The 14,427-nt window shown below is 38.2% G+C and overlaps 1 protein-coding gene and 1 long non-coding RNA gene across 3 annotated transcripts in view; one reads left to right on the top strand and one right to left on the bottom strand.

Moving 5' to 3' along the window:
* ZNF398 (zinc finger protein 398) overlaps positions 1-1,693 on the bottom strand; it is a 74,583-nt gene extending 72,890 nt beyond the window's left edge. Inside the window, exon 1 of one of the 2 annotated variants that reach the window (XM_077149006.1) lies at positions 1,324-1,693. In XM_077149006.1, the coding sequence (XP_077005121.1) occupies positions 1,324-1,347 (24 nt within the window). In that variant the 5' untranslated portion in view covers positions 1,348-1,693. Of the gene's footprint in view, positions 1-1,146; positions 1,283-1,323 lie in introns of those variants that run through there. The other variant, XM_077149000.1, reaches the window with a different exon arrangement.
* A 113-nt stretch (positions 1,694-1,806) lies between these two features.
* LOC143673985 (uncharacterized) lies at positions 1,807-6,063 on the top strand. Its single transcript, XR_013170805.1, has 3 exons — positions 1,807-2,352; positions 5,223-5,272; positions 5,848-6,063. It is a non-coding gene; the product is annotated as an uncharacterized LOC143673985 (long non-coding RNA).
* Positions 6,064-14,427: the final 8,364 nt, after the last annotated feature.

The following is a 14,427-nucleotide window of genomic DNA, read 5'->3' as shown; positions in this document are numbered from 1 at the left end:
TTGATTACACGTTGAAATATTTTTATTATAGCAGTTAAATAAAGTATAACATTAAAATCCATCTATTTCTTCTTACTTTCTAAACATGACTAACAGAAAATTTAAAGTTATACATGTGGTTCCCATTATATTTCTACTGGATAGTACTAGCACAGACAAATGATCATCCTTGCCACCTTAAAAAAAAAAAAAGATTGGAAAAATTTTAAATAGTTCCAGGACTAGAGATGGCTTTCCCCTCTGCTTTATTTCCCCATGCACTGCTACTGCTCCTTTTTATCGCCCATCTGAGTTAAACTTCTTCCTTTTGTACTTTCCCATCACTACCCAATGGATCTGTCTGGCTCCTGATCCACTAAAATGGCTCTCCTTGAGGTCACCAAAAGCTTTCCAGTTGGTAAATCCAATGAATTCTTTTCAGCCCTTATGTTACTTGACTACTCCCTCCTTATTCTATCTGGTTCCTGTGTGCAGTCATCTCCGTAGGCCTGGCAACTGGTAGACGGCTTGGCACACTGAAGGCCTTCAGTAAACATTCATTGAATGAATAAACACACAGATAAGGCTAATTCCACCCTAAGAGCCTGTGCCAGTCATTCATTCAGCAAATATCTATGGAGGGCCTCCAGTGCCTGTTATGTACTAGGCACAGAGAAACCCCTGTCCTCACTAAGTCTGGTGGGAGGGGATGCTTCAACACAAATTTTACTAAGTTACCACCACACATATGGCTCAGGTAGACGGCACTGACAATGATTTTTTTCCCCAGAGCTGTGAGAATGGCTGAGTGATTAGAAAACAAAACAAACAACGCTTCCCTATTTTCTGACAGACTGTAGTAGGGCTAGGAGGAAGGCCAGGAGCAGCCCCTCTGCCTTTTTTCACTCATTCTTCGAATAGTGTGAAAGAATCTCTCCGCTTAAAACCTCCAAATCAAGTAATCCCTGGATCTCACAACTGGAAGACCGAGGGTTTCAGGGTGAGGGGCAGAGCGTTAATTCCTCTTTAGAGCAGTGATCAATGTTAACTGATATCCCTGCTTCACACCCAATCCCTCCGGCCCCTCCCCCGGACCAGCTGCAGCTACAAAAACCGGGTGCGACAGGCGAAATGGCAGCGCAGATTCCCAGCATGGGCTGGTCTAACCTCGGGAGAAGGCGCCTGTTCTCGGCGGCTCGGGTTGCCACCCCGTTTCCCGGGCAGCCATCGCACCCTGACAGGGCCTCCGACTTCCCGCCCGCCTTCTCTCAAAGGTCTGAGTCGCACAGCCGTAGGCATCGAGACTTCCCGGGCGCACAACACGCCGCGCGCGGGTCGCCTTACCGGAGCCGAAGCCGCCTCGGCCATGGCCCTGCGCTCTTCCTCCCTGGACCTCCGGGAGTTGCCGTCGCCGCGAGCGGCCACACGCAAGGTCGGCCTCCCGGTCCTCTCTGCAGGCGATGCTGCGGGCTCTGACCCTTCCTTCCCCGCCGCTCGTTCTCCGCGGGAACTGTGCGATCCGGGTCTGCACAGGACGGTCTGGGCGGGCAGGGACGCGTCCGGTTGCGTTCCCGGGGGGCAACGGCCCTGAGCTGCGTTGGCGGCCGACCCCGCTAGAGCTCAGGTCGCGAAGCAGGCTCAGCCGCACTCGGCCCGCAGAGGCCCCTCAGCTGTCGCTTTGTGGGCACCGAGTGCACCCTGGGAACGGCTTCTGCCTAGACGCGCCTGAGGCTCGCGTCGCAAGGCAAACCGCGGCCAGCGCGCCCCCTGCTGGCCCGTGCGCGCCGCGCGTCCCCGCGTTCCCAACACGCTCCCGACGCGCGCCCTCGGCCCCAAGGGCTGACTGGGGTCACCTCTGCCCTTTCTGGTTTTGTCGTTTTCTGTTTATGTTGTTATATTGAGCCGAAGTGTATTCTTCTGTTTTCTCAGAGGACGAGCGAATGTTCAGCGTATTGTAGTTTAGATCCCAAGGGCAAACCAGGAGTTATTCTGGGAAGTTATTTTTTTCGCAGAGAACCAATAATCAGACGCTTACCAAAGGGAAATCTGTGTTCCCAGATGGCAGCCAAACTTAGAAAGTTGGAAATACACACAGCAGGAGAATCGGATGGAAGACTAACGCCAAAGTGAACGTGTGGGTTAGCATGAATGACCAAGAGGCAGATTTTATAAATGTTGTTGCCAAGGTGAAACGGTTCACATTCCAGGTGTCCCCGTGTTGGAACCAAAACTATTCCACGGTTTTCCTTACATCTCAGATAATTGGTTTTCTGAGACCTGGAATTCTTGAGGTCAAGCAAAGATAGAGCCTAAAGTTATGGTTTACTGGATCTGTGCTAATGGACAGGAAAGAACAAAGAAACCCTATGGAGGGTATGTGTGTGATGTAATGAGTATGTATGTTGTAGTAAGACAACCATATAAGCCTGATTGGCCTACAAAATCCTCATTTCAAACATGCTGAATATGAATCAAAGTTCTCCCAAGCCAGTATTTCAACAAATAATTCAAGTCAGTGCCTATGACAGTAAAAGAATAGTTAAAAAATATATGAGAGCTGTCCAGGATAGACAATCTTAAAACAAGAAATAATGTTCTTTAGCACCAGCTCTTGGGCATACTAAGTTATTTTTAGACTTTGACTATATATGGGGAATTAATTTGAGGTGCACCTGAATGTACATTTTGCTCAAATGCTGAATGGTTGATGATTAAAACTGTCATTTAGCTGAATCAAAATATCATCTTAAAGGAATTAACTTCTTGATTACAAGAAAAAAATTTCAAAAATTTTAGAAAAGAACTAATGTTTAAATTTTATTATTAAAAATATAATTGTTAAAATGTAGAAGTTTCACTTTATAAAGCAAAACAGTAATTTTCAGCCCCTGTCATCCCTTAGATGCTCTATGGTCACTAATACGGACATTTGCATTACTATATAGACACTTAGAACTGAGCTCCATGGAGCAGCAAGCTATTATGTGGCTAGCTTTGTCGGTATAGTATGGCAATGTTGCCACCAATTCATTAAATGTCCCTTCTTCTAATTGGGAATTTATATGGTAAAGACTTTTCTCCTATTTAAATCTTGATCTCAGAAGATTTTTTTGATGGTGATGTCATTTCATTGAAGCAATTTCACTGACTGAAGTTTTGTGCATTGTTTGAAGAAGCACAATATATTTAAAAGCAAATGTAAGATTGTTGTTATCAAATACTTTAGTTTCTAATATTTCTGTCTGCTCTTGCTGCTATACACAATTACTAGGAAAAAAATGTCTCTAATGTTTGGATCTAGAAATGTGACAATGGAGCAATTTCATTGGTTTTCATGATAATGAAATAAATGCAGCTTTGGTCTGCAACCTAGCTTTCCTTATGTGCACACCAATTTCCACATCTTCCCTAAAGTGAATCAAAGGAAGATCTTTTTAGCAGGAATTATTAAGAACTACTTGCACTCTCAAGGCAAGTTCCAGCAAATTGTTTCTCTGCAAGCAACCACTGATTATTTGTAAGTCTTGCTAGTTGGTAATTGTGCCAGTTTGAAGCTATTATGTACCCTAGAAAAGCCATGTCCTTTAATCCTCATTCAATATTGCTGGGTGGGGCCTTTTTGATTGTTTCCATGGAGATGTGACCCACCCAATTAGATGATTAAATGGTTTCCACGGATATATGTCTCCACCCATTCAAGGTAGGGTTGCTTACTGGAGCCCTTTAAGAGGGAAGCATTTTACAAAAGTTTTAGAGCGCACCCAGCCAGGGTCCTTTGGAAATGCATAAAGAAAACGTCCCCAGGGAAGCCACTGAAAAAGCCTGGAAAGAAAGCTAGCAGACATTGCCATGTCGCCATGTGCCTTTTCAGCTGAGAGATAAACTCCAAATGTCATCGGCTATCTTGAGCCAAGGCATCTTTCCCTGGATGCCTTAATTGGACATTTTTATAGCCTTGCCTTCATTTGGACATTTACATGGTCTTAGAATGTAAACTTAAGCTTAATAAATTCCCCTTTTTAAAAGCTGTTCTAATTCTGGTGTATCACATTCTGGCAACTTATAAACTAAGACAGTAATAGTCTCTGGAGAATCAAAATTAAGCTTTTTTATTCTATCACCTTTGAAAGAAGTAATAGCCACTATTTCATTTTGTTTAAATAGGTTATATATGTACATGACGAGACAATTTCAAAATCTCTTGTGCATCATGTAATTTGTCATTGACTGAAGAAAATTGTGAAAGTGGTGTACCACTTTTCTACTTATGCCAGTAATTTTCTATTATATCATTTTAAACTAAAATCATTTTCTGAATATAAAATTGAAGGTTGTGAACAACCTATAGTATGTTTGCACAGCTTTCACCATATTTGCTCCATGGTCAATGTCAATTTCATAAATTTCTCTTTACTGATTTCTCATTGCACAAATATTTCTCAAAATCAGACTCACTGTGTGTTAGACCCAGGAACTCTCATCAAATAAGGAAAGGATAAGCCCTTTGGATTGATTAATCCTCTATGTTGTTAAACTTAAAAAATCAATGTTGATTCTTCATGTCCAAATGTTTTATATACCAGATACTGTGGTAGCATATTTAATAATTTCATTAACCTTTTTTTGCATGGCAGAATATACATCAGGAAAAAAGGTTTAGGAATGTTTCCCAAAGAAATAAATATTTAGATTTAATGCCTTGGGTGAATATTAAACACCCTTTCTCTTTAATTGCTGAAAATGGTTATCAATCTAGACCAATTATTTCAACAAGCTTTAAAAGAAAATTAGCCTTCACAGATCCCAAACCATGAGGAATTGTTTAATTAAAGCATTCTAGTATAGTCCATTATTTAGGGAGGAAAAATGTGTTTTGAGTACTTCATTTTTTCTAAACTTTCTCCTTCATCTATGTGTTTAATAATGCCTAAATCAAAGATGGTTTTTTACATGACTTTTTTTTCCCTCTTTGTGAAATTTTGAGGCAGCAAAGTTGACAATTGGCTTTTAATTTATCCTCCTAATATGTAATGAGTTATAAAGTCTTATTATTATTATTTTTTACATTGCTTTTAGAAGTCGTTGCTTTTATAATTGGGTCCAACTTTCCCTCCCCTACGGCCCACACAAGAACTGAGACCCAATGCTTTCTACCCCTAGACTGTCCCTTTGTGCAGAGGTTGGGAAATAGTGGGTAGGAAATAAAATAAATGACAAAATTGTCACTATTATATTTCTTATAGTGCTTCTAACCTCAGGATGAGCATATTCAATGGACAACAGCCTAAACCCGGTAAGTTTCCAGAAGGGTTTGGCTGGGCAGGTAGTTCTTATTCCTGAGTCTCCATTCCTCAATCAATCCTTAGTTGCTGTGATAGGAGGTTTAGTGCAGTGGGGACATTTCACATATAGAAACTGCTGTTGATGTTACTACTGTGCCCTCCTTTGCCTCCTGGAATTCCTGATTCTATCTACTTTCTCTGTATTTAAAAAAAATGTTTAAATGGTAAAAAAAAAAGTAAAATAAAATACATTGTCAGATTTTGCACTCCAAGTTACACCTGGAATTTAGAATGCCTAAATTTTAAAGTGGATATTCAGAAATTAACAATGAACATGAATGCTATGCCATGTTTATCTGAAGATTGTGGCACTGATGTGACATAATGGTAATCTATACAATCACACTGTGAAGGTTTGGAGGCTTTATGGACCCCAGCACATTACCTTCTTAGAGTTGATCCATTCCTATTGGTGTGAATCTGTTGTATGTGGGACTTTTAAAAATAGATTATCCAGCTGGGGCGTGGCCCAGGGTGGATGGAACTTAATCTGAACTGGAGTCCTTTATTTGTGGGATAAATACAGACAGAGAGAAACCCCAGGAAGCCAGAAGCTGAAAGCAATGAAACCTGGAAGAGAAGAGACCAGCAGAAGCCACCATGTGCCTTACCATGTGACAGAGGAGTCCAGGATCACTGGCAATTGGTTTTGGGGAGAAAGCATCACCTAATGATACCTTGATCTGGGCATTTTTACTGCGTCAGAACTGTAGGCTTGTAAGCTAATAAATCCCCATTGTTAAAAGCTAGCCATTTCTGGTGTATTGCATTTAGTAGCCTGGCAGACTAAAACATACACCATCATTGCTCATGAACAATTTAGATGTCAGATGTCAGAAATAATGCTGAGTGAACATTAAGCTATTGATCCTTGCTAAGGCCTAAGCCAAAGCTGAACAGCAGGTTTAGTCAAACATTGAGCCCAAAGCCAAAAAGCAATGTAGTCCTCATACAGGTGTATGTGAAAGACTTAGCAATTGCGACAGTGGTCAGATTATTATGATTATAGATGAAAATTTCCAAGTGATTATTATCCATTCAGGCTAAATCAAAGTATCAATGTCATTTTTAAATTATTTAAATAGTTTCATGTTTAGGGGGTGCAAGAGTAGAAGTTCAGTGGTAGAATTCTCACCTGCCATGCGGGAGACCCAGGTTCGATTCCTGGCCCATGCACTTCCTCAAAACAAGCAAACAACAAACAAACAGCAAAAATTCAACAAATGGTGCTGCAATAATGGGATACTCACATGGAAAAAGAATGAAATGTGACCCCACTGTACAGCATACAAAAAAAAGAGAACTGTTAAATAATTTCATGTTTATGTGATATAAAAAGGTTGAAATTATTTTGTAATTTTATTACCAACGGCCGCCAAAATTCTGAGGTTAACACATTTACTTTTTTTTGCTTTTCTCCATTCATATTTATTATTATTTTCTTGTACTTTGCCGAATATTTAAAATATACAAAGATTTATAAAGAAGACAAAAGTCATCTGTAATCCTCCTATCCAAAGATAACCACTTTTAGCATTTTGGTATCATCCTACCAGGCTTCTTTTATGTGTATTTGTGGTTTTTATTAACATACTTGTAATCAAAAATACTCTTTTTAAATCTGCCTTCGTTACTTAATATATGAACATCTTCCATAGCATCAACTATTCTTCTAAAACATATTTCTACATAATATTTCATTGTATATATTTCATAATTTATTTATAAATTTAGATTCCAGTTTTTCACCACTAAAAACCTTAATATGATTTTACTTGTCCGTAAGTCTTATTTTATGGTTTCCATAGAATAAGAAAATAAAATTGTTTGCTTATAATTAGTTGCTGGGAATGGAAGATTACTGCACAAAAGGGAATTATTTAAGCTCTTGAACCATACAGCCAGCTTGCTATTCAGAGAGGTTACGCCAACTTTTACTTCCACCAGCAGTAAAAACTGGGGTGAGGAGAAAAAAAAAGCAAGTAACTTCAATTGAATACATAATATATAATTATGTCATAAAAACAAGAAATGAAAAGCAGTAGTAAGTAGTATATAGGGAAAAAATTTACTCTTGTCCTGGGGGTGTCAGGTAAGGTTTCCTGGAAAAGGTAATATTTTAGCTGAGTCTTGAAGGAAAAATAGTATTTATCAGTGGTCCTGAGAATGGGAGATGCGCATTCTAAGCAGAATGAGCAGTGATGCAAAACCAGAGGTAAGCATTAGCATGGTGTATTGAGAATACTGCATGTAATGCAGCACTGCTGGATCTTAAAACATGATCACATGGGGAGTAGAGCACCAATGCGGAAGAAGATTAGAGAGGTAGGCAAGCTGACTGATTTCTCCAAAACTTGACAAATGAAGCTTGAAAAAAATTAAAATGAAGTAAAGAAACAAACATTTAACTAGTAATTACTGTTTGTTGGGCACTTTACACAATCACATAATTTAATCCTTACATCAACCATGTGAAGTAGATATCTCCATTTTTATTTTATAGTTTATGTGAATTTTTGATGGGAAAATTTCCCTGGTGTTTCTACACATCTTTCATCCCAAACTATCTTTTCCAAGATATTTATATGGCAAATAGCTTAGGGGGACATCATTACCAGAGCTATATGAGCTTTTTTGGAAAAATAAACATTCATGGTTAAAAAAATTCAAGGAGTGGAGAAATACAGAGAGTACAAACTCAAAGTCCCACTTCCCTTCCCCCAATCCACTTCCATTCTCTCCCCATAGGCAATTATTTATACTTCCAAACCTCATAAATACATAAACAGTAATTTTATTTTTACATAAATAAGATCATTCTTTTTATCTACCTATCCACCAATCTATCTCTCTAGTGCTGAGATATGCTTTTTTTTCAAATAACAATGGAGAGCATCCCATTTCACTTAATTAGAACCACCTCATACTTTTAATATTTGAATAAAATGGTCATAAATGGATATGTTATGTGTATACTTTTTCTCTATTGGTGAACATTTAGATTGTTACCAATTTTTCACCCATAAAAAATGCTGCAAAAAATCTTTGACATACCTCTCTGGCACATGCTATTCCTCTGGGATGTGAGTGAATCTGATGACTCAAAGAGTAGGCACACTTACATTTTTAATGTTGTAATCACCGTACACATTTTTGTAATAATTTACATCCCCAGCAAATGATTTTCTGACTTCTTTTTCAGTCAATTACTGAGAGATGAGTGCTAAAATATCTAGCTATAATTGTAGGTTTGTCTATTTTTCCTTTCAATTCAATCAGTTCTTCTTTATATATTTTGAAATTATATTATTATAGGCATACATATTTAGGGTTGATATATGTTTATTGCAATATCTTCATAAGCCGTATAGTCCATCCAAAGCATACAGTCAGTGGCTCACAATAGCATCACTGACATAGCCTCTTGATGAATTGGCTCTTTTATCTTCATGAAATGTCCCTCTTTATCCCTGACAATAGTCCTTATTTTGAAATCTACTTTGTCTCGTATTTATATAGCCAGTCAAGCTTTCTTTTTTCATATTTTTACCTATTGAGGTTGCATTTTTAATGTGGTATTCTTGTAGACTCCATGTAGTTAACCTTGCTTTTCTTTCTTTCTTTCTTAATCCAATCTGACAATCTCTGCTTTTTTAGATGCGTATTTAGACCATTTACAGTTTTGGTATGGTTAAGATTAAATCTATCATATTGTCTGTTTTCTGTTTGTTCCATCTCTTCTCTGTTCCCTCTTTTCTGCTTGTTTTTGTATTGAATATTTTTATGAATCCATTTTGTCCTCAACCTTGGCTTATTCTCTGTATTAGTTTCCTAGGGATGCCATATCAAATTACCACAAACTAGGTGGTTTAAAAGAGAAATGTATTCTCTTACAGTTCTAGAGGCTAGACATCTGAAATCAAGGTGTCAACAGGGTCATGCTCCCTCTGAAAGGTTGAATTAGTCAGGGTTCTCCAGAGAAACAGAATGGACAGGACATATCTATATATGTGAACAATGTATTATGAGGAATTGGCTCATGTAACCATGGAGATGGGCAAATCTGAACTCCTAGGGCAGGCCACAAGCTGGACACTCCAATGAATGTAATTCTGAAGTCCAGCAAGTCCAAATATTTCCCTGGGGAAGCTGTCTGAGTGAATCTAAGGCAGAAATTCTTCTTCTGATTTCTAAGATCATTGGTTCTAACTTTTAAGACCTCCAACTGATTGGATGAGGAGACTCCCCACATTACTGAAGGCAATCTCCTTTTGTTGATTGTACATGCAATCAACTGATTATAGATGCAAATCCATTTACAAAATACCCTCACCATAATAACCAGGCCAGTGTTTGCTTGACCAAACAACTGGACATAATGACCTAACCAAGTTAACTATCACAAGGTTCTAGGGAAGAATCCTTCCTTGCCTCCTCCATCTTTATGTGGTCTCAGGTGTTCCTTAGCTTGTGAATGCAAAATTCCAATCTCTGCCTCTGTCTTCACAATACCTTTTTCCCTTTCTGTTTGTGTATGTCCAAATCCCCCTCTCCTTTCTCATAGAAAGATAACAGTCATTGGATTTAGGGCTCACACTAAATCCAGGATAATTTCATCTTGAGATCCTTAGCCAATTAAATCTACAAAGATCCTAATTAGGAATAAGACCACATTCTGAGGCTTTGTGTGGATGAATTTGGGAGGGGGGCAGCGTTATTCCCCTTACACTAGCTATAACTCTTACTTTCATTTTTAGTGGGTTTACCATATACACCGTTAATTTATAACCCTTACCTTCAGATAACTTTTTATCACTTCCTGTATAGTGTGAAGATCCTACAAGAGTTGTACTTTCATTTTCCACTCTTGTCCTTTGTGCTATTGTTGTCATTCACTTTACTTCTATTTCTGCTATAAAGTCCATAATACATAGTAATTATTTTTGCTCTAAATTTCAATGATCTTTTTTATCATATTTTAACGTTTTCATTGTGAAATATATATACAGAAAAAAAGAAAAAGCAATAATTTTCAAAGTACATTTTTTCATGACATAGTTGTATATTCATCATCATGATCATTTCTTAGAACATTTGCATCAATTCAGAAAAAGAAATAAAAAGAAAACAGAAAAAAATATTCATACATACCATACTCCTCACCCCTCCCTTTCATTGATCACTAGCATTTCAATCTACTAAATTTATTTTAACATTTGTCCCCCCATTATTTATTTATTTTTAATCCATATGTTTTACTCATCTGTTGATAAGGTAGATAGAAGAAGTATCAGACACAGGGTTTTCACAATCACACAGTCACATTATGAAAGCTATATCATTATACAATCATCTTCAAGAAACATGACTAGTGGGACACAGCTCTACATTTTCAGGCAGCTCCCTCCAGCCTCTCTGTTATGCCTTAACTAAAAAGGTGATATCTATTTAATGCATAAGAATAACCTCCAGGATAACCTCTTAACTCTGGAATCTCTCAGCCATTGACACTATATTTTGTCTCATTTCACTTTTCCCCTTTTGGTCAAGAAGTTTTTCTCAATCCCTTGGTGCTGAGTCCCAGTTCATTCTAGGATTTCTGTCCCACGTTGCCAGGAAGGTCCACACCCCTGGGAATCCTGTCCCATGTAGCTGCGGGAGGACGGTGAGTTTGCTTGTTGTGTTGGCTGGAGAGAGAGGCCACATCTGAGCAACAAAAGAGGTTTTCTTGGGGATGACTCATAGGCCTAATTTTAAGTCAACTTACCCTATCCTTTGTGGGGTTGAGTTTCATATGAACAAACCCCAAGATTGGGGGCTTAGCCTATTGCTTTGGTTGTCCCCACTGCTTGTGAGAATTACAAGAATTCTCCACTTGGGGAAGTTGAATTTTCCCTCTTTCTCACCATTCCCCCAAGGGGGCTTTGCAAATACTTTTTCATTCACTGTTCAAATCCTTCTGGGATTTGCCCTCATGTCCTCTGAGTAGATACCTAGCAATGGTATTGCCGGGTCATAGGACAATTTTCTATACTTAGCTTCCTGAGGAACCACCAAACTACCTTCCATAGTGGTTGTACCATTTGACATTCCCGCCAACAGTGGATTAAGTGTGCCTCTTTCTCCACATCCTCTCCAGCACTTGTCGTTTTCTGTTTTATTGATAATGACCATTCTGGTGGGTGTGAGAAGATATCTCATTGTGGTTTTGATTTGCATTTCCCTAATAGCCAGGGAAGTTGAGCATCTTTCCATGTGCCTTTTGGCCATTTGCATTTCCTCTTCTGAGAAGTGTCTGTTCAAGTCTTTTGCCCATTTTGTAATTGGGTTGTCTGTCTTTTTGTTGTTGAGTTGAACAATCTCTTTATATACTCTGGATATTAGACCTTTATCTGATATATCATTTCCAAATATTGTCTCCCATTGTGTAGGCTGTCTTTTTAATTTCTTGATGAAGTTCTTTGATGCTCAAAAGTGTTTAATTTTGAGGAGTTCCCATTTCTTTCTTTCTTTCTTCAATGCTCGTGCTTTGGGTGTAAGCTCTAGGAAACCACCTCCTATTGTAAGATTTATAAGATATTTCCGTACATTTTCTTCTAAAAGTTTTATGGTCTTAGATCTAATGTTTAGGTCTTTGATCCATTTTGAGTTAACTTTTGTATAGGGTGTGAGATATGGATCCTCTTTCGTTCTTTTGCATGTGGATATCCAGTTCTCTAGGCACCATCTATTGAAGAGACTGTTCTTTCCCAGGTGAGTTGGCTTGACTGCCTTATCAAAGATCAATTGTCCATAGATGAGAGGGTCTATATCTGAACACTCTATTCAATTCCACTGGTCAGTTTATCTATCTATGCTGTTTTGACCACCATAGCTTCATAATATGCCTTAAAGTCAGGTAGCATGAGACCTCCAAGTTCATTTTTCTTTCTCAGGATACTTTTAACTATTAGGGGCATCCTGCTCTTCCAGATAAATTTGGTTATTGGTTTTTCTGTTTCTGAAAAGTAAGTTTTTGAGATTTAAAAAAATTTTTTTTAAATACCAAAAAACACCAAACAAACGCAAATATTCTTAACTTTTGATCATTCCATTCTACATATATAATCAGTAATTAACAATATCATCGCATAGTTGAATATTCATCATCATGGTCATTTCTTGGAACATTTGCATCTATTCAGGAAAAGAAATAAAAATAAAACAGAAAAAAAATTCATACATACCATACTCCTTACCCCACCCTTTAATTGATCACTAGCATTTCAAACTAAATTTATTTTAACATTCGTTCCCCCTATTATTTATTTTTATTCCATATGTTCTACTTGTCTGTTGACAAGGTAGGTAAAAGGAGCATCAGACACAAGTTTTGACAATCACACAGTCATATTGTGAAAGCCATATCATTATACAATCATCTTCAAGAGACATGGCTACTAGAACACAGGTCTATATTTTCAGGCAGTTCCCTCCAGCCTCTCTATTACATTTTGACTAACAAGGTGATATCTATTTAATGTGTAAGAATAACCTCCAGGATAACCTGTCGCCTCTGTCTGGAAACTCTCAGCCATAGACACTTTACTTTGTCTCATTTCGCTGTTCCCCCTTTTGGTCGAGAAGGTTTTCTCAAACCCTTAATGCTGAGTCCCAGTTCATTCTAGGATTTCTGTCCCACATTGCCAGGAAGGTTCACACCCCTGGGAGTCATGTCCCATGTAGCAGCGGGAGGACGGTGAGTTTGCTTGTTGTGTTGGCTGGAGAGAGAGGCCACATCTGAGCAACAAAAGAGGTTCTCTTGAGGGTGACTCTTAGGCCTAATTTTAAGTAGGCTTGACCTATCCTTCATGGGGTTAAGTTTCATATGAACAAACCCCAAGATTAGGGGCCAAACCTATTGCTTTGGTTGTCTGCACTGCTTGTGAGAATATCAAGAATTCAACTTGGGGAAGTTGCATTTCTCCCCGTCCTCACCATTCCCCGAAGGGGGCTTTGCAAATACTTTTTCATTCACTGTTCAAATCACTCTGAGATTTATCAGGGCATCACTCTGGACAAACGAACAAAATCCCTTGTCCTGCTCAAGGTTTCATGTACTTATGGTATTCAATTAAACTGTCTTCATAAGTTATATTAGGAAATGCACTAGTCAAAATACAAATTTTGTAACAAATAAACATTTTTTGCTTTAGTCTCACACATAAGTTAAAATTTTAAAATATTAATTGCCATCTATTTTCCACACCCTGCAGTAATGACATTCCTTTGTTCTTCTTCATGCAAAAGCAATTTTTAAATTTGTACATTTAGTCACTATTATTATACACTCTAGGCATTCTTACATTATACCATCTCAGTCTTTATTATCTATCTTTCTTTCTGATTTCATATGTGGTCCCAGCCCTCCTCCCTCTAATATTTTCACATTGAGCTCCAGTCACTGTTTTAACATAATTGTACTACAGTTAGGTAGTATTGTGCTGTCCATTTCTGAGTTTTTACATTCAGTCCTGCTGTACGGTCTGTATCCCTTCAGCTCCAATTACCCAATATCTTACCCTATTTCTATCTCCTGATGGTCTCTGTTACCAATGAAATTCTCCAAGTTTATTCACTAATGTCAGTTCATATTAGTGAGACCATACAGTATTTGTCCTTTTGTTTCTGGCTAATCTCACTCAGCATAATGTCCTTAAGGTCCATCCATGTTGTTACATACTTCATAACTTTATTCCGTCTTACAGCTGCATAATATTCCATTGTATGTATATACCACAGTTTGTTTAGCCACTTGTCTGTTGATGGACATTTTGGTTGTTTCCATCTCTTTGCAATTGTAAATAATGATGCTATAAACATTGGTGTGCAAATGTCCGTTTGTGTCCTTGCGCTCATGTCCTCTGAGTAGATACTTAGCAATGGTATTGCCAGGTCATATGGCAATTCTATATTTAGCTTTTTGAGGAACCTCCAAGCTGCATTCCACAGCGGTTGTACCATTTGACATTCCCACCAAAGATTTTGGGATTTTAATTGGTATTGCATTGAATCTGTAAATCAATTTAGGTAGCATTGACATCTTAACTATATTTAGTCTTCCAAT

Source organism: Tamandua tetradactyla, chromosome 1 (assembly GCF_023851605.1).
Source record: "Tamandua tetradactyla isolate mTamTet1 chromosome 1, mTamTet1.pri, whole genome shotgun sequence".
In the NCBI taxonomy this organism is placed as follows: Eukaryota; Metazoa; Chordata; class Mammalia; order Pilosa; family Myrmecophagidae; genus Tamandua; species Tamandua tetradactyla.
This window is presented reverse-complemented; position numbering and strand designations above follow the sequence as displayed.